The sequence below is a fragment of the Anolis sagrei genome, chromosome 2, assembly GCF_037176765.1.
Source record: "Anolis sagrei isolate rAnoSag1 chromosome 2, rAnoSag1.mat, whole genome shotgun sequence".
Classification (NCBI taxonomy): domain Eukaryota; kingdom Metazoa; phylum Chordata; class Lepidosauria; order Squamata; family Dactyloidae; genus Anolis; species Anolis sagrei.
Genome location: NC_090022.1, coordinates 64,692,609 through 64,716,585, shown reverse-complemented (window position 1 = coordinate 64,716,585; position 23,977 = coordinate 64,692,609). Strand labels below are relative to the sequence as shown.

General features: G+C 37.2%; 1 protein-coding gene across 1 annotated transcript in view; it reads left to right on the top strand.

Moving 5' to 3' along the window:
* SYN2 (synapsin II) overlaps positions 1-23,977 on the top strand; it is a 176,625-nt gene that overhangs the window by 76,579 nt on the left and 76,069 nt on the right. The window contains exons 2-4 of the mRNA XM_060765944.2: positions 13,505-13,562; positions 15,730-15,821; positions 20,829-20,985. Coding sequence (XP_060621927.2) covers positions 13,505-13,562; positions 15,730-15,821; positions 20,829-20,985 — 307 coding nt within the window. The remainder of the gene's footprint in view (positions 1-13,504; positions 13,563-15,729; positions 15,822-20,828; positions 20,986-23,977) is intronic.

Below are 23,977 nucleotides of genomic sequence, written 5' to 3'. Positions count from 1 at the left end.
AGGTGACTTGGTATCTCCAAGAACTTGCCACAATTTATTATTATCAACACAGTCAAAGGCTAATGTCAGAATAGTCAATACAACGGAAATAGATGTTTTTCTGAAACTTCCTGCCTTTCCCCATTGTCCAGCTGATATTGGTTAGATTTTGATTGTTAATGCTGTGTTCTTGGTTATTTGGGAGGCACAATTGCTGTTCTGTTTTGGGCAACAATATATCTTAGCCTAGTTCTTAGCCAAGTTGCCTTTGAATTTAGAAACTGTAGCTAGTGTGAAAAACTGGTTATTCTGGGATACAGGTGACTGATCATGGTACTTTTGCTTGTTTCTACTGCACTGAGTTTCTTATTGTGTGTGGGCAGAATTTGAATTACCATCTAATACTTGGCATCCTGGCAGTTATAGTTCAATCTCCAGCCACGTTTTGGAAGTAAAAGCAGAGTGGACTCCAGTTACCAAAACAAAAACAACCGGGTAGCATTATTTCATACCAAGAGCAAGCGGCACTTAATGAAGTGGACCAGCTGGTTGTATCACACAGTGTAATTTGTTTACTGCTTTCATTGATTCCTCTGTAGCCTTTGATTTAATCAACAGGAGCAGATTGAAAGACAAACTTTAGAGGGGACAAAGGACTGTTGTTCCTGGATAAGGAATATTATAAAAATAAAACTATATGAGTTATGAGTTATACAAATGGGAGATTGCTGGAGAACATTTGTGCAAACAGAGGAATTCAGTGCTTGCTTTTGTCCAATTTCTACATTAATAATATTGTTAATGACGTAGAATATTTCCTCTTTGCAAAGTATAACCAAAAGACGTGTTAGCCATGTTTGCAAATGTTTTTGTATTGTTTGGTATTATGATTCAGATAAGATGTTTATTTCAATAGACCACATAATTAATTATGAGGAATGTAACAGGACAGTTTTTTTGTAGATGATTGCAAACACACACACACCTTCCCTCAAGAATATCTGCTAGCTAGGCGAGAAGAATTTGGAGCATATTTCTTCCCTCACATATACAAAGTGGAATAGATGATTGCTACATTCCACTACAAACGCTGAAACAACCATATAAAAGACTACTACAGTAGCATTTTTTAAACTTCAAAGGCAGAAAGTTAGTGTGTTTCTTGGGTCTCAATCTTGGAGAAAGATTAAAATCTGGCAGACAATAATTGAGAGTCAAAAGATCCAAGCTTCGCTTCTGGAATACAGATAGGAAATCAGATATAGACTGATATTTATAGTGGTGGGTATCCCCCCCCCCCCCGGTGCCATCCCCACTACCTCCCTTTAGACTGTCTTTGGATGATGTTGTGGGTTGAGTAAACTTTGTCTGGTCTGCTTACCTAGTATCTCATCTTTCTCCAAGTAAGTAAACTTTATTACAGTCAATGACCAGATCATAACATGGGGACCCAGTCCCACAAGTCCACGTCAAATCCAAGAGGTTATATGCTTCAAACTTCAACAAATTTTAAAATCTAGGCTTTTTTTTGGTCATGTCAGGAGTGACTTGAGAAACTGCAAGTCACTTCTGGTGTGAGAAAATTGGCCGTCTGCAAGGACATTGCCCAGGGGACGCCCGGATTATTTGATGTTTTTATCATCCTTGTGGGAGGCTTCTCTCATGTCCCCACAGTTGGGAGCTGGAGCTGATAGAGGGAGCTCATCTGCCTCTCCCCAGATTCGAACCTGTGACCTGCAGTCCTGCCGGCACTGGGGTTTAACCCACTGCGCTAGGCTAAAAACTGCATACAAGTAGTTATTAGCCTAGGTTTTAAAAACTGTTGAAATTTGAAGCATATAACCCCTTGATGTGAATGTGCAGGCCTGGGTCCCCATGTTATGATCTGGTCAGTGACCATAATAAAGTTTACTTACTTACTTGGAGAAAGATGAGATACTAGGAAAGCAGACCAGACAGGTATAAGGAAGATGAATATGGTTCCTTAGAGGAACTTGGAGGAACATTACTCAAATCCGATATGATGCTAAGTTTGGCAAGTTAAAGCATAACAACATGGAGCTCCTAGAACTTTGTCAAAATTTAGTGAGGGAGACCTATATCTGCATTTATTTATTTATTTATTTATTTATTTATTGTATTTCTATCCTGCCTTTCTCAGCCCAAAGGCGACTCAAGGAGGCTTACAAATTGGGAGTAATTTGATGCCACAACAGTCATAAATACCATTAAAACATTTAACATAACATAATAAAAATCCATATAAAACATATAATCAGTATGTCTTCCTGTTAAACTCAATAGCGGTGGAAATCCACCTTCTTTTCTTTAGAACAGAGCCTCTTTTTGGAAACTGGATTTTGGAAGACAACTAATTTGTTTATAAGAGCAGAGATACATCTGTTGAACTTCCTTCACCACAAATTCCTTAAAAGTGAATGAGAAGATGAGTTGGGTGATATATCAGTCACAGAATTGGCCAACTGGCAGCTGGCTTCACCGAGCGTAATCACATGATGGGGAGGAGCTGCAGGTTATTGAAGACTTCTCCATCCCCCTGCCATCCCCTTTGCTTCAGCGTGACCTACCTTCCCACCATTTTATAGACAGTATGAGTTTACACTGGTCACGCTAGGGCTGGGAAGGAATTTCCCCCACAACTGTCCCTTGGTGGGGGGGGGGCGGCTATCCCACACTGTTTCAGAGGGGTGTGGTAATTGGCTTGGGTGGAATCACTGCAATAGATTTCCCTGAGTAAGTTAAAAAGACTTCATGGCATGTTTATTATTTATTTATTTACAGTATTTATATACCACCTTTCTCTGATAATGGTGAAATAGTCCTGGTAGGCATCCCTTTGGGGGGTGAAGGGCAGACGTCCATAACAGTTCCTATAAGTTTTGGGGGACGAGGCCTGAAAAAGGGACTACCCTTGGGACTGGAATTAGGATTCTCACTCTTTAAACACTCTGAGGTTTGGGAGGGAGCACCGTCAGGATGGCCTTCCAGTTATGATCAGCAGAGAGGTGCAGCGAAATAATTTTGGATGGCCTTTGGGAACTTTGGTGCCTGTATGTCCATAGAGGTGGTCAGAGGAAATTACACCTGACCCAGGAAGGGTTCTCACTAGGTGGCTAATACACCATCAATTAAATCTTACAGTTTAAATCTCCTTAACGGTAATTTTTCTTTCATAGGTTATTCCAGCAGTCCTTATAAATAAATAGGTCAGGAAATGGCCCTTTAGATCCGTTTTCTTGTGTCTGGTCTCTTTATTTTATTTTTTAAAAATTCAAATCACAGCTGCAGTGTTTTTGGGCTATCTTACATAACTCAATGCTTTGCCCTACATAGCGAGAGAGAGAGGTTTTTGGAGAAGATTTTGGCATTTCTGCAAGATTAAAATATCTATGTGAAAATTTACTAATTACTGTCCAACTGTGATCATTATGTTATTTATCAATTAGCTTTATTTGCTAAGGCAACAAAACAAATCTTTGTAATCAATCTAAATGATGTTTCTTCTAACTGTGCAGATGACATTCTCACTTGATTTATGTCTGATGTTTTATTACTATGCTACATTTTTTAGTTAAGCTGCTTCTTATAGCTGAGTCATATGTGCTGCATATTTCAATGGCGAGCACTTCAAAAGTCCCAAATCACAGGTGGAAAGGTAGGGAGCCACGTATTCCTCTTGCCTGCTTTCTTTGTGATCTGCACAGCCCTGACCAATTTACATCTCTGCCCATTCAAGCAACCTTCATTAGGGGTAGTGGAACAGATAACCTTTAGGGAAACTACTATGTTGCTCATATCAAGATCATGGGGAGTGCCAACTGAGTAGAAATCTCTTTCTCTCCACTCCCTCAAATCTTGTTGAATATTGCTGGAGGTTTAACGTCTTTCTTTAAGTTATTCTGATCATTGTTTCTCAACTTCTAATGGTAATTTATTTATTGATTTATATTTAATTAAATCTTATTTATATTTTATTTTACTTATGTGAGACCCCAGGTAGAAATCATGTTCATTCCTCTTCATTTGCCTTCCCCTGCCACTGCTCCTCATTTGGCGAATGGGTGAGTGCATGTATCTGTATGTGCATGCTTGAGTTTTATTATAACTTTTTCTGGAAACGCAACATATGAGAATTTATACTCAATCAAGAACTTGTGATGATGCTTGGGGTAGATTAGTGTCCTACCATAGTACAATTATAGAATCATAGAGTTGGAAGAGACCTTCTGGGCCACGCAGTCCAACCCCCTGCCAAGAAGCAGGAAAATCACATTCAAAGCACCGACAGATGGCCATCCAGCCTCCATTTAAAAGCCTACAAATAAGCAGCCTCCGCCACACTCCGGGGCAGAGAGTTCCACTGCTGAATGGCTCTCATCTGACAGTAGGTTGATGAAACTTTAAAAGTCAGAATACAAAAGATAATTGTTATCTTATTATGCTTATTATATTGAGATTGTACTTTATGCAGTTGTTCCTCTAAACAAAGAAATAAATAGATGGCTAAAGTATTATTATGATATATTACTTTGGCTGTGGTGCATTTACTATTATTTACTTATACTTTGCATAAGTTTAAGTCAGTGTTTCTCAAGCAGTGGTCTTCCAAATATTTTGGGTTCGAGTTCCCAGCATTCCTGATTATTTGCCAAAGGTTTATGGCAATTGAACTCTAAAACCCCTGGAGGATTAGAGTTTGGAAATCACTAAAACACTGATTATGAATCATACTTTCTCTGTTTCCATTTCTTCTTGTTGTTTTTTTTTTAAAAAAAACATTTGTGTGAATTTCTTAGGATACATATGTTGTGGTTTTAGATTAAATTTTTATCTATTTCTGAAAATTGTAGCACACTGCCAAGATCTCAAATAAGGTTGGAATACATTGCATAATTGTTTTCATGTAAGGATGCTTTAGGTGAACTGTGTCAGGCAATTATTTGGTTCAATGCTTGCAATATTAGCTTCTTAAATAATCAGCATAATGAATAAAAAGCACAAAAGAATCTGCTTTTAGTTTAAAACTGGACTTTAAGGAGATACCCAAGGCCCAGTCCTTTTCTCAAAACAGATTCAACAGGTTTGAGAGCTCTTTTAAAGTTCAGACCAAAATTTATGAATGGATTCAGATAGGAGCTGCCAGTTTCCACTGAAAATATCCTAAGTTTAATTCCTGGCATTTCCAGATAGGGTTGGAAGGGACACCTATCTACTATACTGGACAGCATCTGCCAGTTTCTATGGATAAAGCTGAACTGGATGGACCAATGGCAACAAGCACTATTTGTGTTTTACAGATGCTGATTGGTGAAAAGCAAACTGTAGAATTGCAATTGGGTTTTCTTTGCAGTACAGTATACCAGCAGTACTAACAGAAAGTATAATGTAGATGTCAAGGCACTGGACTTGGCATATGAGTTCCTGCAAATCCCTGCCCCCTATTGTATCACAATTACTGTTGTTCAACCTGTAATGTACCTCACATGACAACTTGGAAGATAAAAGTGATTGCTGACATAATCCTTGTTTTATTGCTCTAAGTTTTTTTTTTGTTGTCATAAGAATTTGATGGTAGATCAGATCAATCAATAATAAAAGACAGTGGGTAATTCACATATAGCTTGTCCATTTTTAATTTATGAAATACATTCAGCAACAATATTCATAATAAGAACGGATCAATATAACACATTTAGCATTCGGGTTGATGATTCATCCCATAATATTTCAGTAAATAGTGACTGCTATTAACTCAAACACAAGGGAACTCCAGACAAGAAACAATCAGGGACAGCTATCACCTCTCAACTAAGGATTCCCACAGGCAGTAACATGCCACACCTGAAAACTATCAGGCCATCAAATGCTAGTCAAGGTGGCCAAGTGAAACATTCACACCTACCTCCAACAGACAAGAGTTCTTCCTCCCACTCTGGACTTTCCACAGATATATAAACCCAATTTTCCTAGTTTCCAATAGACCTCACAACCTCTGAGGATGCCTGCCACAGATGCAGGTGAAACATCAGGAGAGAATACTTCTAGAACATGGCCATACAGCCTGAAGAACCTACAACAAACCAATGATTCCAGCCATGAAAGCTGACAATACAGTGACTGCTTTGTTAAAGTAGAGAATTCTGAGTGAACAGCAATAGCTGCTTAGCTGTTTCAAATTACAAAATTCAAGAAGCACAATAGTGATTGTTAAAGAGTGGTTTGAAATCTAAAAATAATAAAGTTAAATATATCCACAGTGGAAAATTAATCTGAACTGGTATCCACCTATTTCTACACAAGAGGGCACCAGACACCAGCACCTCTGTGTTTCAAGTTTAACCCCAACTGAATGAACTTATGAGGACATTAGCTAAATTCTGAGAGGGGTGAGGAAAAAAACTTTGTTTGCTCACACTGAGAAGCAGGGACAAAAAAGTTTGGAAGTATATATGCATTTTGTCGATTATCCTGTGTATTTGGTGCCAATAAAGGAGAACATGATGGGGCTGAAATTCCAAAAAATGCTGACACAACATTTTTCAGTGCTTGCCTGAATCTATGTGAAATTTTCCTATGATTTATTTATTTGTTTGGAACATTTGTGCCCTGTCCTTTCTCAACCTCCGAAGCGGGATTCAGGGCGGCTAACAACAGGCAACAATTTGATGCCAAAACAATAAAACACATAACAAAATATAATCCATACATAAAAATCAATATACATATAAATATAAATTAAAAACAGTTCGCCAAGTTAAAACGTCATCCAAATCCACCCAAAATTGCAGTCTAGTAAAATCTCATAATTGCCAATATAAACAGACTAATCTGTTTAAGCCCTCTGGAAAAAAAATACTTAACTGGTTTAGAGAAAAACAAAAAAAAAGTTTGATTAGAAATAATGTTCAGAATTAATGTGTTGATAGAAAAATATTATTGTGTGGTGCACATTTCAGATAGAAAGGAAAGAAGCATAGATTCTTTAAGTCCCATTACTTCAGTGAGATAATCAAGCACATAACTTCTTCCACTGAAAAAAGTGGGTAAATGGGACCTTATGTTAGTTTATGAAAACGATGCTCCATTGAGCAAAAAAAAAAAAAACATTCAGGAAAATATTGTGACTTTCATTATGGCAAAAAAAATAAATGGTTTAAAGTACCTTTTGTGCTTTTGCAAATTATAGGGTATAATTTCAGCACATCTTCAATACCAGACTCTTCTAAAAAAAGAAATAAATTGAATCTATTTCTGTTTGTCTTTGGTAACAGAACAAAAGGTACCCTTTTATGCTTTGAATGTAAAATTACATTGATTGTAATTCTTATTTCTTCATTCACATTTATTTTTGAGAAGAGTGTGATCCTGTGTATATCTAGTGAGAAATAATTCCCACTGAATTCAAAGGGACTCACTTTCTGGCAAATGATTATAGGATCGTGGCTGCATGCCAGTTACACTGTGGTCAGGATGAGGAGATGGGACAGTACCATGTCAGCAGAAGAGCCATTGCCTCCTACACACTCAACCAAAGTGTAGAAAAAGCAGACAGCCCAAAAATGCTAAAACAGTAGAAAAGTCAGACTTGTTCTCAGCACTCCTGAAAACAATGCCAAGATCTACAAATAACTGTGCTGGCACTGATACCTGCATACAGACCGAACCAGTGAGCTCAGATCGAAAGGGACATGCTCCCTATACAACCCCTCAAAGCCACAGAACAACCTGTCATGCAATGTCATGTTATTACCTGGCTTAATCCTGGTGTTTCAGCATAGAAAAACCTATTTCCAGTCTCTGGGCATAAGTCTAGAGCAGGGCTCCTCAAACTTTTTAAACCAAGGGCCAGGTCACAGTCCCTCAAACTGTTGGAGGGCCGGATTATAATTTGGAAAAAAAGTGAATTAATTCCTATGCACACTACACATATCTTATTTGTAGTGTAAAAAACACTTAAAAACAATACAATAATTAAAATGAAGAACAATTTCAACAAATATAAAATTATTAGTATTTCAATGGGAAGTGTGGACCTACGTTTGGCTGATCAGATAGGATTTATGTTATTGTTGTGTGCTTTCAAGTCATTTCAGACTTAGGTTGACCCTGAGCGAGGGCCGGGTAACTGACCTTGGAGGGCTGCATCCAGCCCCCGGGCCTTAGTTTGAGGACCCCTGGTCTAGAGATTCAAGTTTCGTATCCCATTCCATTTCTCCCAGGAGCTAGACTGAAGTGTGTGTGTGTGGGGGGGGGGGGTGAATGGGGAAATACAACCATAATAACATTTCCTTTTGCACAGCAAATATCTTTAAAACATTACTTTAGAAGTCCTCAAATGTGAAAACAGCTGATGTTTAGAAATTTTCATAATATCAGCTGAAAAAATTTCTCCATTCTGACATCCAAGAATGAAATCAATTAGTTAATAATAATAATAATAATAATAATAATAATATATTTTAACTTGCCCACTTTTCCCAGAGAGACCTGTAATCTGGTGCCAGATTAGTTGCCACCACTATCTTCAATAGCGCATCTTATATTTAGTATTTTATTCTACACACTAGAAGAGCAATCTCACCTACCCATTATTCTGCTTTTCCACTCTTGTTCTTAATGTCATTGAGGAAAAGAAACCATTCTGGTTTCTTCAAGTATTTATTCTATTTATATCCTGCCTTTCTGTCAGCACAGAGACCAAGGTGGCTTACAACAAATTAAAACAAAGCACAAACCTAACCTGTGATAGGGTTGGGCCCAGGAGAAAGCCCTCTCTCAAAATTTTAAAATGTATTTAGGGCTGACCTGTAATTTTTAGTTTATATGACAAGTGGAGTGGCATTTTTCCTCTCGGGGTGTTAGGGAGAAGCATCATTTTTGTGCTCGCTGGCTACAATGGGTTTCTTTCTTGTAGCCTGCTTGAGACCAGCAACCAATGGTTCGGCATCTGTCCAGGGACCGCTATTTTGAGTAGTGTTGGTCTGGATGCAAAACATTAAGAGCTTTAAAGGATTTTGAACTTTTCCCACAAGGAAGGAAGTCATCAAAAGAAAACTGAGCTATTTTAAGGCAGTGGTTTTCAGATACAGATTCTCATTCATTAGAGATGAAGAAGTTGCACTTCCTTTCAAGGTACTTCAAATTTTAACAGTGTTGTCAAACAACATGCTGTGGGAGGATGTGGACTTTTACCAAAACTTTTGTGCCAGGCCAGTGATTTTAGGGTGTTCTTTTCACCTTCACTTTAATAGCCATTGAGAACCACAATGAAGAATCTGGGGAGACCACACTGCCCCAATTGTTCAGTTTTCTCCAGATCCAGAATTTTCCCTGCTGTTGATATTCCCAAAAGCAGTAGAAGCTGTCTTCCACTTTTGAATTAAATTTACCAATCTATTTACCATTGGAACAATGATGAGTTGTTCAACAGTGAAACTCTGTGTTTCGGAGTGTGGTGGAATCTCCTTCCTTAGAGACTTTTAAATACAGGATGGATGGCCATCTTTTGGGAGTGCTTTGATTGTGGTTTTCCTGCATGGCAGGAGGCTGGACTAGATAGCCCACATGGTCTCATCCAACTCTATGATTATATTATTCTTTCTGATGTATGAACTAGCAGTGGAGTTGCCTCCCCTACTCTCTCTTTCCTTCTTCTCTGGACTGCTGCTTCCTGCTATTCTGGCCATTTTAAGAATCCAGAACAAGGATTGGTTTCATTTTCACTGCTGTTTTGGATTGAACAGGTTTTTTGTTTTTTTTAAAAAAAAGGAGAAGCAAGAAGTGAAGTTTGAAATAAAATTTAAATAAACAATAAGAAATAAAGTGTGAGGGTGTTCAGGAATTATATTATATAGGCATTTCATTGCTAATAAAGACTTGTAAGCATTATCTAAGCTTTACTCAGGATAACTTTTGCAATATCTCTAGTGCTTTGGAATTTGAACCAACCTGCAAAATGACACAGATTGTAAGGGAAGAAGGCTGGAAGTTAACACTGAGGCAAGACAGTGAGGAAGGACATGTGACTCTTTCACACTGCAATTATGACACTATAAGCCTAGTGATATTTTCAGTGAAAACTCATAATGGTCTAAGAAAAAATGTCCTTTTATATTTTAAATATACTGGCAGTCCCCAGGTTATGAGCAACATAGGTTCTGTAGGTTTGTGCTTAAGTTCAGTTTGCATATAAGGTGGAACTGTAGCAGCATATAGGAAAGATAAAACCAAGAGTGATACTTTCTGGGAGAACGGAAAAGTATTTTTATTATCAGCTGAGATCCTGGGGTGGAACTGAGTCCAAAAGCAACCAGAGTGAGGATAAAGGCATTGTCTTTCCCTTTTATACAACTTCAAATGCAGGCAAACAAAGAAACATGCTTCTACATACATTAACATTATCACTACGTCACCTTAAGCATCATAGAAATATCAAATTATATCTTCCTACATGCAAGGAGCATGTCTCAGTATTTTTTCTAAAGAGTAGCGTACATCCATCAAGAGGCCTACTTCGACCTGTCAGGAGGGAGGGGGATAGGCTCCTTATTTTTTACTTATATCTGTTGGTACCAGGACTTCCTTATGTCTCCTCTCTTGCCTGGACACAGATACTTCAGCTTCCCTTTGTCCTGTCAGCTTGGCTTTCTAATACAGAGAGAACTTGTTTTTTCCCCCTACATTTCAGTGCTTGTAATGTACATACAATATATGTATAAATACCTGTATTTCTAATATCTCCCCATCAGAACAGGTACATTTTTAGTACAACTCCGGCCATATGTATATGTAGAGAGAGAGAGAGATAGCATAAGGAAGGGTCAACACCTCTGTAATTTTTGTTTTGCTGTCTGTGCCCCTCACCTCACTTTCTGTCCCTGTGATAATTATAATTGGTGTTTGAAATTTTTGGGTTGTAGTAGAAACAAGGGTTAGTGATAAAGCTTTAGTGGAGATACCTTTTCCCCATGAGATCTCTTACAAGAATGAATTTCCTTTCCTAGGGGTAGATTTCTTCTCATGTCTTGTTTTCTCACTGCCATTCATAACAAGAAGTCATGTGTAAGTCTACCTTGGGGACTGCCTGGCCAAAAGCCAGACATATTGCTATTTGATTCTTCCTACAGTTTATATGGACTATAGTAGATAGATAATATGGTGCATTTTAGAAATACTGCATTTCAGTACTATACCAATGAGTATCCCTCTGCATCGGCTGGCTCAGTGAAAGACTAGGGGCATGAAACCATGATCTACCAGAAGCCTAAAGGTACAAAGGAGTGGGAGAAACATTCAGATGTATTTCCTTGGGAGTGGAGGGAGTCAGTGCCACAATTGGTTTTGAAAGTGACCTTCACCATGATTCACTCCACATACCTTGAGGGTTCGGTTACACTTCATTTATATAAATGCACCAGGTGGTTAGTAACTCCAGTGATATTCCATTTGTTTTGGTGTTAGGACTGTGTTTACAATGTTCTTTTGTTAACTTAGTCTGAAATAAAACTACCCCTTGGACTTCAAACTACAAAAGTACAGTTTTCATTCCTAAAATGAAATTATAAATCATGGGGAGTACAAATGCCACCTAGATTCTGATAAGCAAGCTATCTTTGCCACCATTTGGGGCAGGATGAGGAGCATGCTGCTGGGAATGTTGTGGGTGGAATTTTGGGGGTTATTTTGTTTTAAATTGTATTTTTACTGGGTTGTTGTATGTTTTTTCGGGCTATATGGCCATGTTCTAGAGGCATTCTCTCCTGACGTTTCACCTGCATCTTTTGCAAGCATCCTCAGAGGTAGTGAGGTCTGTTGGAAGTAGGAAAATGGGTTTATATATCTGTGGAATGACCAGCGTGGGGCAAAACACTCTTGTCTGTTGGAGCTAGGTGTGAATGTTTCAACTGACCACTTTGATTAGCATTTGATGGCCTGGCAGTTGTTTGGTGTGGTTTGTTAGTTCCTGAAGCAATCTTTTGTTGAGAGGTGATTAAAAGTCCCTGATTGTTTCCTGTCTGTTGTTTTGCTGTTGTAATTTTAGAGTATTTTTACCGTAGGTTAAGTGTATTTAACTTGTATTTATGACCTAAATATTTAATTGTTTTTTTAAAATGTATTCACATTGTTTTTAAATTTTATTTGGTTATGTAATATTATTGTTAGCCGCCTTGGCTCCTTATGGGGAGAAAGATAGGATCGAAATAAAGTTAATAACACCAACAAGCAAGGGCAGTGGGGCAAATTAATCTACTCTGGGGCCCCTTCCACACAGATAAATAAAATCCCACATTATCTGCTTTGAACTGGGATATATGGCAGTTTGGACTCAGACATTCCAGTTCAAAGCAGATATTGTGGGTTATTCTGTCTTAATATTCTGTGTTATATGGCTATGTGGAAGGGCCTTGGGTTTTAGTGTCTGCTTTAAAGAGGATTGGGTTCAGTATCTTGGATGGTTATTTAACGTTACAACTAAAACCTAAATTAGATTCATTTGCCCCACTGACATGAGAGCCATTGACTATTTCTATTGAGCGAGCACATTCTAGATGTAAAAAGCCTTTCCCAAATTGGCAAGCTGCTCTTCTCCTGGCCAGTAGACTATCCAAGCAGAGGATCACAGCTACTATCAAACAAGTTTGGTTGGAGCTTCTCTGTGTTTAATAGTCCCTCTTTTTTCTTGGAAGGGTGTGATTTAGACGTTTAATGAATATATTTCAATATGGTTGCATATTTCCCAAGTTGGTATGCTGAAAATAATTAAGGCTTCTTAATATGTTTTTCCCCTAAGCACTGAAAGGCGCTACTTAATTTTGGCAACAACCCAACTTTTCAGTAAACGAACACTTCAAACTTTGTTAGAATTTAGTTTTCTAAAACTAGGAGTCTAAGATGATTTATAAAGTTTTGCTTGTGTAAAAAGAACCAAAAATGCTTTTTTTAAAAAGCCGAAAACATTCAGGAAGCTTTTAATGCTTCTCTGCTTCAGTGTTTAATGCTTCTGTGGAATGAAGTCACTGGAAGTATTCCTGACCTCGTTTTGTTTAACATTTTGTTAAGACTCCAGATGGCATAATTTAGTGCTTCGGTATTAGTGTTTATTTTCAAAACTGAAGTCATTTGTTGAAACATGAATCATGCCAGAGATCAGTTGTTTAATCATTGCCTCATCCAGAGGATGTTTACAAAGAAAAGGTGAATCTGAGGGAATATTTTGTCCTAATTGGAATATAGTCCATATGTCACTAAATCAAATAGATTCTAAATATATTTCCAATAACAACCTTTTATTGTACAGATATACAAAACAAAGACTTTTAGTTTTCAGAATTTCAGAGATAAATAGAATTTTTGCAATAGGTGAATTTAATTAGATGTAAAATTCCATCCAATAAATTCAATAATAGTGAAAATTTATTATCCAGCTTTATAAAAAGGGTGATTATTTATAATGTTATATTTATACCAGATGCGTTGTATTTACAATCATTATTTTCTCTTTCAGGACCAAATCTTTCCGTGGGAAAAAAGTCCTTGGGGAATATGATATCAAAGTTGAACAGGTACTAAGTGAGATACTCTCAGTTTTATGCATTCAGTATTCTCTGTCCCCTTGTTTCATTAAAATAGAGTATTGGGATTGCTGAAAATAGGTTGTATTGCTGTTATGTAGACATTTTGATTGCTCAAAGGACTACCACAAAATATTGCATATGTTTCCTGAAAAACAATATAATGCAAACAATATAAAATCTTTACAATGGATTTCTTCTGAATTTGTACAATAACTTCTTTTGGAATTTGTATGAAGTTTGATATCAGTCTGGCAGTAAGTTTTTATAGTTAATTGTAATTAATATCTTATGAACAGTATTTTGACTCAGAATTATTTCTATATAACTAATTATTATTGCCTTTATATCTTATCTTTACTATGCAAAAATATTTTGCAGCAGCTAGCATAGTTGTATTGATAAAATATCTGGGCATCTTTGCAGACAGACAATTATCTCACACCAGAAGCATTTTGCAGTTTCTCAAGTTGCTTCTGACATGATAAAAAATAAAAAATGACAAAAAAGTCAAAATAAAATTTTATTTATTCATTCGTATCCAGACTTTTACTGAAAACCGGGACTCAAGATGGTTTGCAAAATATTAAAACGAATGCACGTAAAGACATAAGTTAAAATGTACCAAAATTTATGGAGTCCCGGGTGGTGCAAGGGTTAAACCCTTGTGCCAGCAGTACTGAAGACCAACAGGTTGGAGGTTCGAATCCAGGGAGAGCGCAGATGAGCTCCTTCTGTCAGCTCCAGCTCCCCATAGGGGGACATGAGAGAAACCTTCCATAAGGATGGTAAAGCATCAAACATACTTGCGTCCCCTGGGCAATGTCCTTGCAGATGGCCAGTTCTCTCACACCAGAAGTTACTAGTTCCTGACATGAAAAGAACCCAAAATTTATTAACTTACAATTAAATTATCATAGAATTAAAATATTTGAAACCATCCTGGACTTCAACTGTAATACCTTAAATTCTTCCCAGAAATAGAGAAATATGCAAAGCTATTGTAACAGGAAACATGCAACTTCATTGTTATTTGGCCCAGTCAATAGTTTGACTATAGCTCTTTAAACTAACTGAAGTCTATGAGTAAATCACCATAATTTCAAAGGAATCTGCAATCAGTAACTATATTACATTATCAAAGAAAGGGGGGTAATGTAATATTTAGAAGAAATAAATAAATAAATATTTAGAAGAAATAAAGTTCTTCTATGGAAAACTGTTAAAAACTTAAAAAACTTTAATTGATACAGAGCTGGAACTGTTGATTGAACTAAATCCCTATATAGAAAATCTTAGGGGATATAAAGCAAACTCTACTTTACATCTCCAAAATGATCACCAGAGTATTTTTTTATCTGTTGGAGGCACTGGAGATTATTAACAGTGAATCAAATAGTTGAAGCAGAGAAAAGTTAAGTGAGTTACTATGTCAAAGAAAACAAAGAAAAATTATAGATTTATTGAAAGAGAATTCATTGAAGTTTAAAGCAACAAAAGATGTGTAGAAATAAAATTAAGAAATTTTGCCTTGAAGCCTGTCAAAACCACTACATCAACAATATAAAGCTGTGGTGACGCAATGGCACAATGTGCTGGCTGAACTGCTGACCTGAAGTCCTGAAGGTCAGCGGTTTGAATCCGTGAGATGGAGCGAGCTCCTGTGTGTCATCCCCAGCTTTCCATGTGGGAACATGAAGGAAGCCTCCCACAGATAACCAATTCTCTCATGCCAGAGGCAACTTGCGGTATATTCTCAATTTGCTTTTGATACAATAAAAAATATACTAAAATCATAGAAGGAAAAGCTGAGAAATATCCTTGAAATAGAAACTAAAGAACTTGTATTTGTAGCTTATAGACAGGGGATTAAGAAAAATAACATTTAAGAAAAGTATTTAAAAAAATGCTACATGTAATATCATCTATGTAAACAAACTTGATTGTATTATTAGTTCATGCATTTGAATTGTTTAAACTTTGTTTGCTTGGAAATGTTTAAAAGGTAGCTAGCAATACTTAGCAAATTGTTTAGACTTTGCTCCACAGTAAAAAAAAGGTAGCCTAAAATACCCATCGGAGCTGTAGAAGAAAGTCAAATATTTGAGGAATCTAATATATCAGACTTTTTAATGCAAGTTGTTTTTTTATCTTGCAGGCACAGTTTTCAGAAGTAAATTTAATAGCTCATGCAGATGGTAATTATGCTGTAGACATACAGACATTCCGAAATGGAACAAAAGTGGTCAGGTAAGTTCCTCTATTCCACTCGCAAATTTAAAAGTAACAAATCAGAAGAAAATCTGATATCAAATTATAGTCTCTAAAATTTGAATCATTTCATGTGAAATTCTAGAGGCTTTTCCATTTACAAGCTGCAACCATTTCCTTCCAAACAGATCTTTGGGTAGCTTTTAAAATGTGTAGTGTAAGGACATCACAACAAAACAGGGGTGCGCCAGTGTAGATAGACAAAATATCGAAATGGCATTGTGCTCCCCATCAGTTAATACAAGCTTCTGCAGTGCTACCCTGAGATCCTTCCTTTCCCCCATTTGCCTATTGGAAGTAGGAGAAACAGGAAGAAATTTTAAAGGATTGCAGTGGGGACAAGAGACAGCTCACCTGATGGGACCAGCAGTCCTTCTGGTGGTGTCTAACAAGCATCTTCGCTTTTTAAAAAGGGCCATGTGAAGCTGTCCAGATTGATACTACACAATGTAGTCTTCCTCAAATAGAAAAATATGGATAAAAGGATCAGCTCCTGCTCTGTACTGGGAATTGCCAGTTTTTAACCAGAAGCCCCACAGCAGAAGTTGTGCATCATCAGAGGAGCCCATTTACACTGACAGTTTAATGCAGCTTCAAGAGAACTTGAAAGTGCAATGGCAAAACATGCACACTCTCAATGCATGCAGCAATATGGATTAAAGGAGTTGTAAGATGCACACTTGTCTGATCCCATTGCCATTTTAAGCCATTTTGTTTTTCCATATTCTGTCCTGACAATGGCTTCTTGTGCAGATTTTAGGTTATATACCTGAGCCATCACATGTTGTGGTACAAAAACAATAAAATACTGTGTGCTTTGGTGTAATCTATAAAGGATTCTGAAATTCTTTGATGTGCTCTGTTAACCAAGTGGTAATATGATATCTAGTGCTTCTTAATCCAACTGCATATGTAGCATATATCTAGACAAATGCAATGGTTTAGCAATTACTACAATTTCTGTTGTCCCCTTTCTTAGGCAGTGGTGTGTATTAGGACTGTGCATAGATCCGTTTTTCAAAACAGGCTCCAGCTGGTTCAGCTCTTTTGACCAGCTGTAACAGCACTGGTGCCACCACCATTTTTTCCCCAGCCACAACAGAACATGTGGCTGCCAACCATGGCAGAAGAACAGAAGAAAGCCTTGATGTGTCTTTAGCCAAGCTGGGCCCCCATTTTTTGGTTGTGAGCAGGCATCAGAAAGAGACAAACCATGCTCCAATCTGCCAATGATCTAAATGCTTAGTTCCACTTGCAGCTCTGCATCAGTTGCCTTGCTTTTTGACCATAAAATGAGGAGATAATTTATATGTATTTTAAAAAAATGACTAATGCTCCTTCAGGTGGTGTGGTCCCACTGGATAAGTGTACCACTCAGCTTTATTGAAAGGGCATTGAGAAATGATACCAGAAAAGGTGGTTTCTTAAGTCTGGTGTCTTAAACCCAAGTCTTATTGAAGGATCTGGGGAGAAAGGATGCCAGAAAAGGTGGTTTAATGCCTTAAACTCAGGTCTTATTGAAGGATATAAGGGGAAATGATGCCAGAAATTGTGGTTTCTTAAGTTTGATGCCTTAAACCGAGGTCTTATTGAAGAATCTGAGGAGAAACGATGCCAGAAAAATTGGTGTCTTAAGACTGATAGCCTAAAAATGATGGAAAAGGGAATCTAGGAAGTTCCCTCATTGCTGCCAATGGGCTGGATCTTACCAGAGCAAAAATTGATCTTTTGGCTACCGGATCAAAAAATGGAATTCTGCTCACCGCAATTCAGGAGGCTCCCAAACAATTGATTGGGGGGGGGGCATCAAAAATGGCATGGGGTTTAGTCAGATTGCATACCCATAATGTGTATATTGAGTGTTTTCAGTATATGGGCTATTTTTATTTTTTTCCATGTTTTTAGGTGGAATCTGTCTTTGTAGCATGAAAGAGCTCTGATGGTATGCCATTAATTCCTGATTAGTTATTTCTTTCAAGTGGCTTCATAACATTTTCCACTTCGTTTTTTCAAATTGTGGATTCTTCATCAAAGGTGTTCCTGGAAGGAATCTCTCTCATTTATTTTATATGATTCTTTCATGTTTTACTTTCACTACCTTTTTAGTTTTTCCTGATCATTTAATGTGTTCCCCTTTTGGCCATGTAGTATTCCTACTTTTTGTTTCAATTTCCATGTAATTTCTCAGATCTTGTGGAAGAAGTTTCTTGTTGTGCCTTTTTTAAAAAACTGTTTTTCTATTACTTTGCATTTATTGTAACAGTGTCCCTTCAAAGATTTCCATTATTTACCCGGCAATTCTAATTGCCATCCGGTTTCCAAACTTGTATATGTCATTTTTTTGCTTTTGGTTCTTGTCTACTTCTATTGCAAAAATGTCATCAGTCATTTACTGAGGTTTTCCTTTCTTTTTGACTCCTGCTGGTGTTCCTTTTGCATTCTTCCTTAATAATTCTCATTGTTTTAGTCCAAAGTTCTGGAACCTGATCACTTAGGCTTAGTAGTACAAATATGTTCTTTATACCAGCTTTAAATTTCACATTGTTTAGATTGTTGGCACTGTTATTGATATAGTATATCTCATTAGCTTTACTGTAAATTTTTATATTAGCCATTTATGTGCCACAATCCACTACTGCGCATTCTGAGCAAGGTCATTATCTCCTCCAGGCCTGCTGGAATATATCCTGAGAACATATATTTAAATCACTATAGTTATCAAAGCACTATACAAATCCTAAACATTGTTAGTGAAAGTAAAAACAAAGGAAACTCGTTGATTGTCCAGTCTAGCATCTTGTTTCCAATAAATAATGGCCCGCACTTCTTAAAAACCTACATTTTTGGTCTAATTCATATCCAGGATCATGCTGTAGCCATATTACACTATTGAGAGTGAGAGACTTTATTATTAAAGCAACTAGTTCATATATTGTCACTCCCATAAACTCACTAGATGATCTTAGCTATACCACATGCTGTCAGCCAAAGCATCTCCAACTGCATTGTAAATTATATAGTGTGAGAATAACCCTATTAGGCTATCTCACAGAACTATTCTGAAGTTTAAAATAAGATAGTGTATATGAAGTCCTTAAAGCTAAGTATTAATTAATCAGAGCTAGTCCTTAAAGCTAAGTATTAATTCCTATTATCTAATTATTCCTATTATCTAATTATCTGATTCCTGTTTTTGGAGCTATATAATACTCAGTTTAATTAGCATTTGGTGTTTTCAATAGCTGTGGTATCATTAAAGAAAAAGAACAAATCTGCTAGTAATAACATGTAATAATAAAATTAACCTTGTGTGGGCTGATTTTTTTTTTGAAATTATAAAAATATTTTCTGGTAATGGTTGCTCTGTTATGATATTTGGCTAAATGTGTTTGTTTCTTTAAAGATAATTCAATATTTGTACAGGCTAGCTTAAAAGTTCCTGCCTTTTCAGAACAGATGATTCATTATAAATTAAGTCTTCTGTTGCACCAAGGTAGACTTTGAAGTAAACAGAAAACATGTCACTTTGAAGCAAACAGAAAAACCATCTTATAAATAACTAATCTGTGTTTTCTTTTGCTGACTTACACTTCACCCATTCCAAGGTACAGTTCTGCTCGTGGGCTTAATACAGAATCTTGTTTCTTGCTTTTCACCATTGGTGCATACATGGACAAAGGGTTGGTGTCAAGCATTCCAGCGGGCAAGAAGCCAGTGTTTATGATAATCTCATAAATGGCCAAATATGCTGAATTAATTTGCATGTGCACTGCAGTGGAAAACAAGGGAGCTACTGCTCTGTGATGCCCTGTTTGGTTTTGTTCTCCTCTCCAGTCTACACTAACAGTTGCACTAAAAACACTAACTAATATTTCTGCTGATTAACTGTGTTATGTCCCATATATTGCCTATTAATTGTATCTAATCAGAGGTGAAATAGAGATAGCTGGGGTGGGAATCATGCATCACTCCAGACATTGTCAAACTGCAGCTCTCATCAGCCTTCCCCTAGGCAACAAAGTAAATAGTGAAGAATATGAGGAACAGCAGAAATATTGTTGGTCTTTCCAGTTGATTCTATCACTGCCATCATAGAACACACACCGTATATACTCGAGTATAAGCCGACCCGAATATAAGTCGAGGCATCTAATTTTACCACAAAAAACTGGGAAAATGGATTGACTCGAGTATAAGCTGAGGGTGGGAAATGCAGCAGCTGCTGGTAAATTTCAAAATAAAAATAGATACCAATAAAATTATATTAATTTAGTAGGTTAAATGTTTTTGAATACTTACATAAAACTGTAGTTCAAGATAAGACTGTCCCACTCTGATTAAACCATTACTCCAACCTTCTTCAATGTAAATATGCATACATATCCTTCCAATAATAATAAATAGAGTAAAATAATAATAATAATAATAATAATAATACAGTAAAATAATGGAATGTAATAATAACAGCAATAATAGAGTAAAATAATAAATGTAATAATAATAATAGAGTAAAATAATGTAATAATAACAACAATAATAAAATAATAAATGTAATAATAATAACAACAACAAAGTAAAATAATAAATAACCTTCACTCAAGTATAAGCTGGGGGAGACTTTTTCAGCCTAAAAAAAGGACTGAAAAACTAGGCTTATACTCGTGTATATACAGTAAATTGGTAATTTTTATTTAAAAAATAAGTTGTTTTGAAATGTAAAAAGATTTAAAGGCTGCTGTTGATTATATGTAAGACTAACGGATTGTAAGATTCAAGCTGTATTGCTATGATTTGTAACTCAAAGGAAACTGTTTACTGTGTGTTACCCAGTAATCTAATTTTGGATATCCCATCCAATTCTAAACTTGCCTTTTCCAAAATCTCACTGGCCTCAGTATAATTACTTTTGTATAGCACATTTACTCTTTTAATGTAGAATTGATATTTCTTTGGGATATATTTTAATAATAATCTAATTCTCTTTAGATCATTCAAGCCTGACTTTGTCCTTGTTCGACAACACTCATTCAGCATGGCAGAAAATGAAGACTTCCGTAATTTAATTATTGGGATGCATTATGCTGGAATTCCATGTGTTAACTCCCTCGAGTCTATCTACAACTTCTGTGACAAGCCCTGGGTGGTAAGTAATCTGATAGATTTAAACAATAGCCATTTGTCTGAATGTAAATATTGTTGTGGAAAGGGAAAGGAGACCCCTTCAGCCTCATGCTGCAGACAAAGTTGGAGATGCCTCCTTCTCTTGGGAGATTTAAAAAAAATCTAAATCATAGTCCTGTTTTTATTGATCTATTTTTATAATTGTGAATGCCCTGAACTGGTACTAGTTCCTAAAAACTGATGCCATTCATTTTACCTTACTCCTCAGAGTTAACAATTGAAACTTCAAGTTTGTACAAATACCAAAGGTGTTTTTCCCCATAATCTTGGTGTAGCAGGCATGGCTGTAGTTTGATTATGTAGAAGCATTCCAGTAACTCCCATAAGAAAAGAAACTGTAATTATTAATTAAAACAGCATTTTTCAGAACAATAGATATTCGGTTCCCTCAAAACAGAGAGAACAAGAAGGGATTGGGATGACCATATATTTAATGTATTGGTGGGATCCCCAAAATGCTAAATTCCAGATGAATTCTCACAGTTACCTCAAAGTAAGGCTGAGAAATACAATTGCCTGGAGCCCTTAATCCCTTATGGTAGCAAGGCACATAAAAAGTACCACAGAGTATAGAAAGAAAAACCCCAATAATTAAAGTTGAAGATATGGCAGTAAATTGGGAAGTTCCCCAAATGACAGTTGGCACGGCCATACCACTAAGATTAGCTAGAAATGCAGGCAACTATATGGATCCAGATCAATAAAGCATTCTGTCATCTCTAAATTTGGTAATCAAGGGATGGGACCACTCCCTATGAAAAAAGTGTATAATGTTTGAGACTTTTAAATTGGAGCTATCACATAAGGACAAAGACATACAGTATAGTTATTGGAGGAGGGGGACACACAAAATGACATGGCCTTCCTCCTGAAGAATTCTGCACCCCATGAAATTGTCCTTTCCTCCACAACTATTTAGCATTGCAGTAACCTCTAATTTCAGATGAGAATTTAAGAATTGAGTTGAGGCATCCAAAGAAAAGAAGCAAACAAGGATACCAAGGAAATGAGACCACAGAAAAACAAGAGATGTGAATGATTTTCAGTGTCTCACTCTCCGCAATACTAAAAAATCAGGAACTTCATTTGAGAGAGTAGAATTCTTATTTGAAGGAGGAAAATTAATCTCAGTTCACCAGGCTATTTACAACGGATTAAAAAATTACAGCAGACTGAAAAAGCTTCTTAAATAATTTGAACCCCACAGACAGTTAGAACAGTTTAAAATCTATGGACAGGGAACAGTTTATGCTGTTTTTCTGGTCCAAGGTCTATATGAAATTCAGATTTGGGTTAGAGTCAGCCTGACACTTTTTAGAAGAGATTTTTACTGTCAGGCTGCTTGTACTAAGAATATATATCTACTTTTATGGAGCTGCTTATATTTGTAGTTGGAGGAAGAGAGGTTTCAAATACCTTAGTTCCCATTCAATTTAGCTTTTGTAGGTCAAAACCAAGACAGAGGTACTCCTGGTTAGTCGAAAGCCCTGACAGGGTGTAGGGTTATAAGCCTGTGCTGGATGGGGTTACACTCCCCCTGAAGGTTCGCAGCTTGGGAGTTTTCCTGGATTCATCACTGAGCCTGAAACCCCAGGTCTTGGCGGTGGCCAGGAGAACTTTTGCATAATTAAAACTTGTGTGCCAATTGTGCCTGTACCTTAGGAAGTCGGACTTCGCCACGGTAGTCCACGCTCTTGTTACATCACAAATAGACTGCTACAATTCACTCTACATTGACTTGCCTTTGAAGACTGTTAGGAAGCTTCAAAGGGTCCAGCGGGCAGCAACCAGATTACTCACCAGAATGCCGTACAGGGCGCACACAACCCCCCGTTACATCAGCTCCACTGGCTGCTAGTTTGCTACCGAGCACAATTCAAAGTTCTGGTTTTAGCTTATAAAGCCCTAAACGATTCCAGCCCAGCTTACCTTTCTAAATGAATCTCCCTCTATGAACCACCTCAGAGGTTAAGATCTTCTTAGAGGAGACGCTGCTCTTGGTCCCATCTCCTTTGCAGACATGATTAGTGGGGATGAGAGACAGTTCCTTCTCAGTGGTGGCCAGTCAGCTGTGGAACTCCCTTCCCAATGAAATCAGATTAGCCCCCTCCCTCCTGACCTTCAGAAAGAAAATAAAAACGTGGATGTGGGACCAAGTTTTTGGACAGTAATTTTTTTCAGTGCAATAATGCAGTAACGACAGGAACGGCTTTGGACTATGATTTTGAATTACATGGTTTTAATAATTAGTTTTGATATTGAGTATAGATGATTAAAACTTTTTGGTTTTATTATATATTATTATTATTATTATTATTATTATTATTACTTTATTTGTACCCCGCTAGCATCTCCCGCAGGATTCGATGCGGCTTACACAGGCCGAAGCCCCAAACACAATACAATACCTAAAGCAAATTAAAAACAGTTGAGCAGAAAAACAATAACAGTAACAATACAACAAGACAATATTAAAACTGGGCCGGCCAGAGTAGGGGTACAGGGTTAAAAGTGCTGATGTGGCGGGAGGAATGTAGGATTATAGAGTAAGTGCAGTGTGCAGTGTGCAATGATCTTGGTTCTACTAAAGTGCTTCTAGGACTTGGTGCTGGAGGTTCCTAATCTGAAAAGGCACGTCAGAACAGCCAGGTTTTCAGTTCCTTCCTGAAGACTGCCAATGTAGGGGCTTGTCTAAGATCTTTCGGGAGGGCGTTCCAAAGTCGGGGGGCCACCACAGAAAAGGCCCTGTCTCGTGTCCCCACCAAGCGCGCTTGCGACGCGGGTGGAATCACGAGCAGGGCCTCTCCAGATGACCGGAGTGAGCGTGTGGGTTCGTAGACAGCGATACGGTCACGCAGGTAGGGTGGTCCCAAACTGTTCAGGGCTTTGTAGGTAAGCACCTGCACCTTAAATTGGGATCGGAAAATAAACGGCAGCCAGTGGAGCTCCTTAAA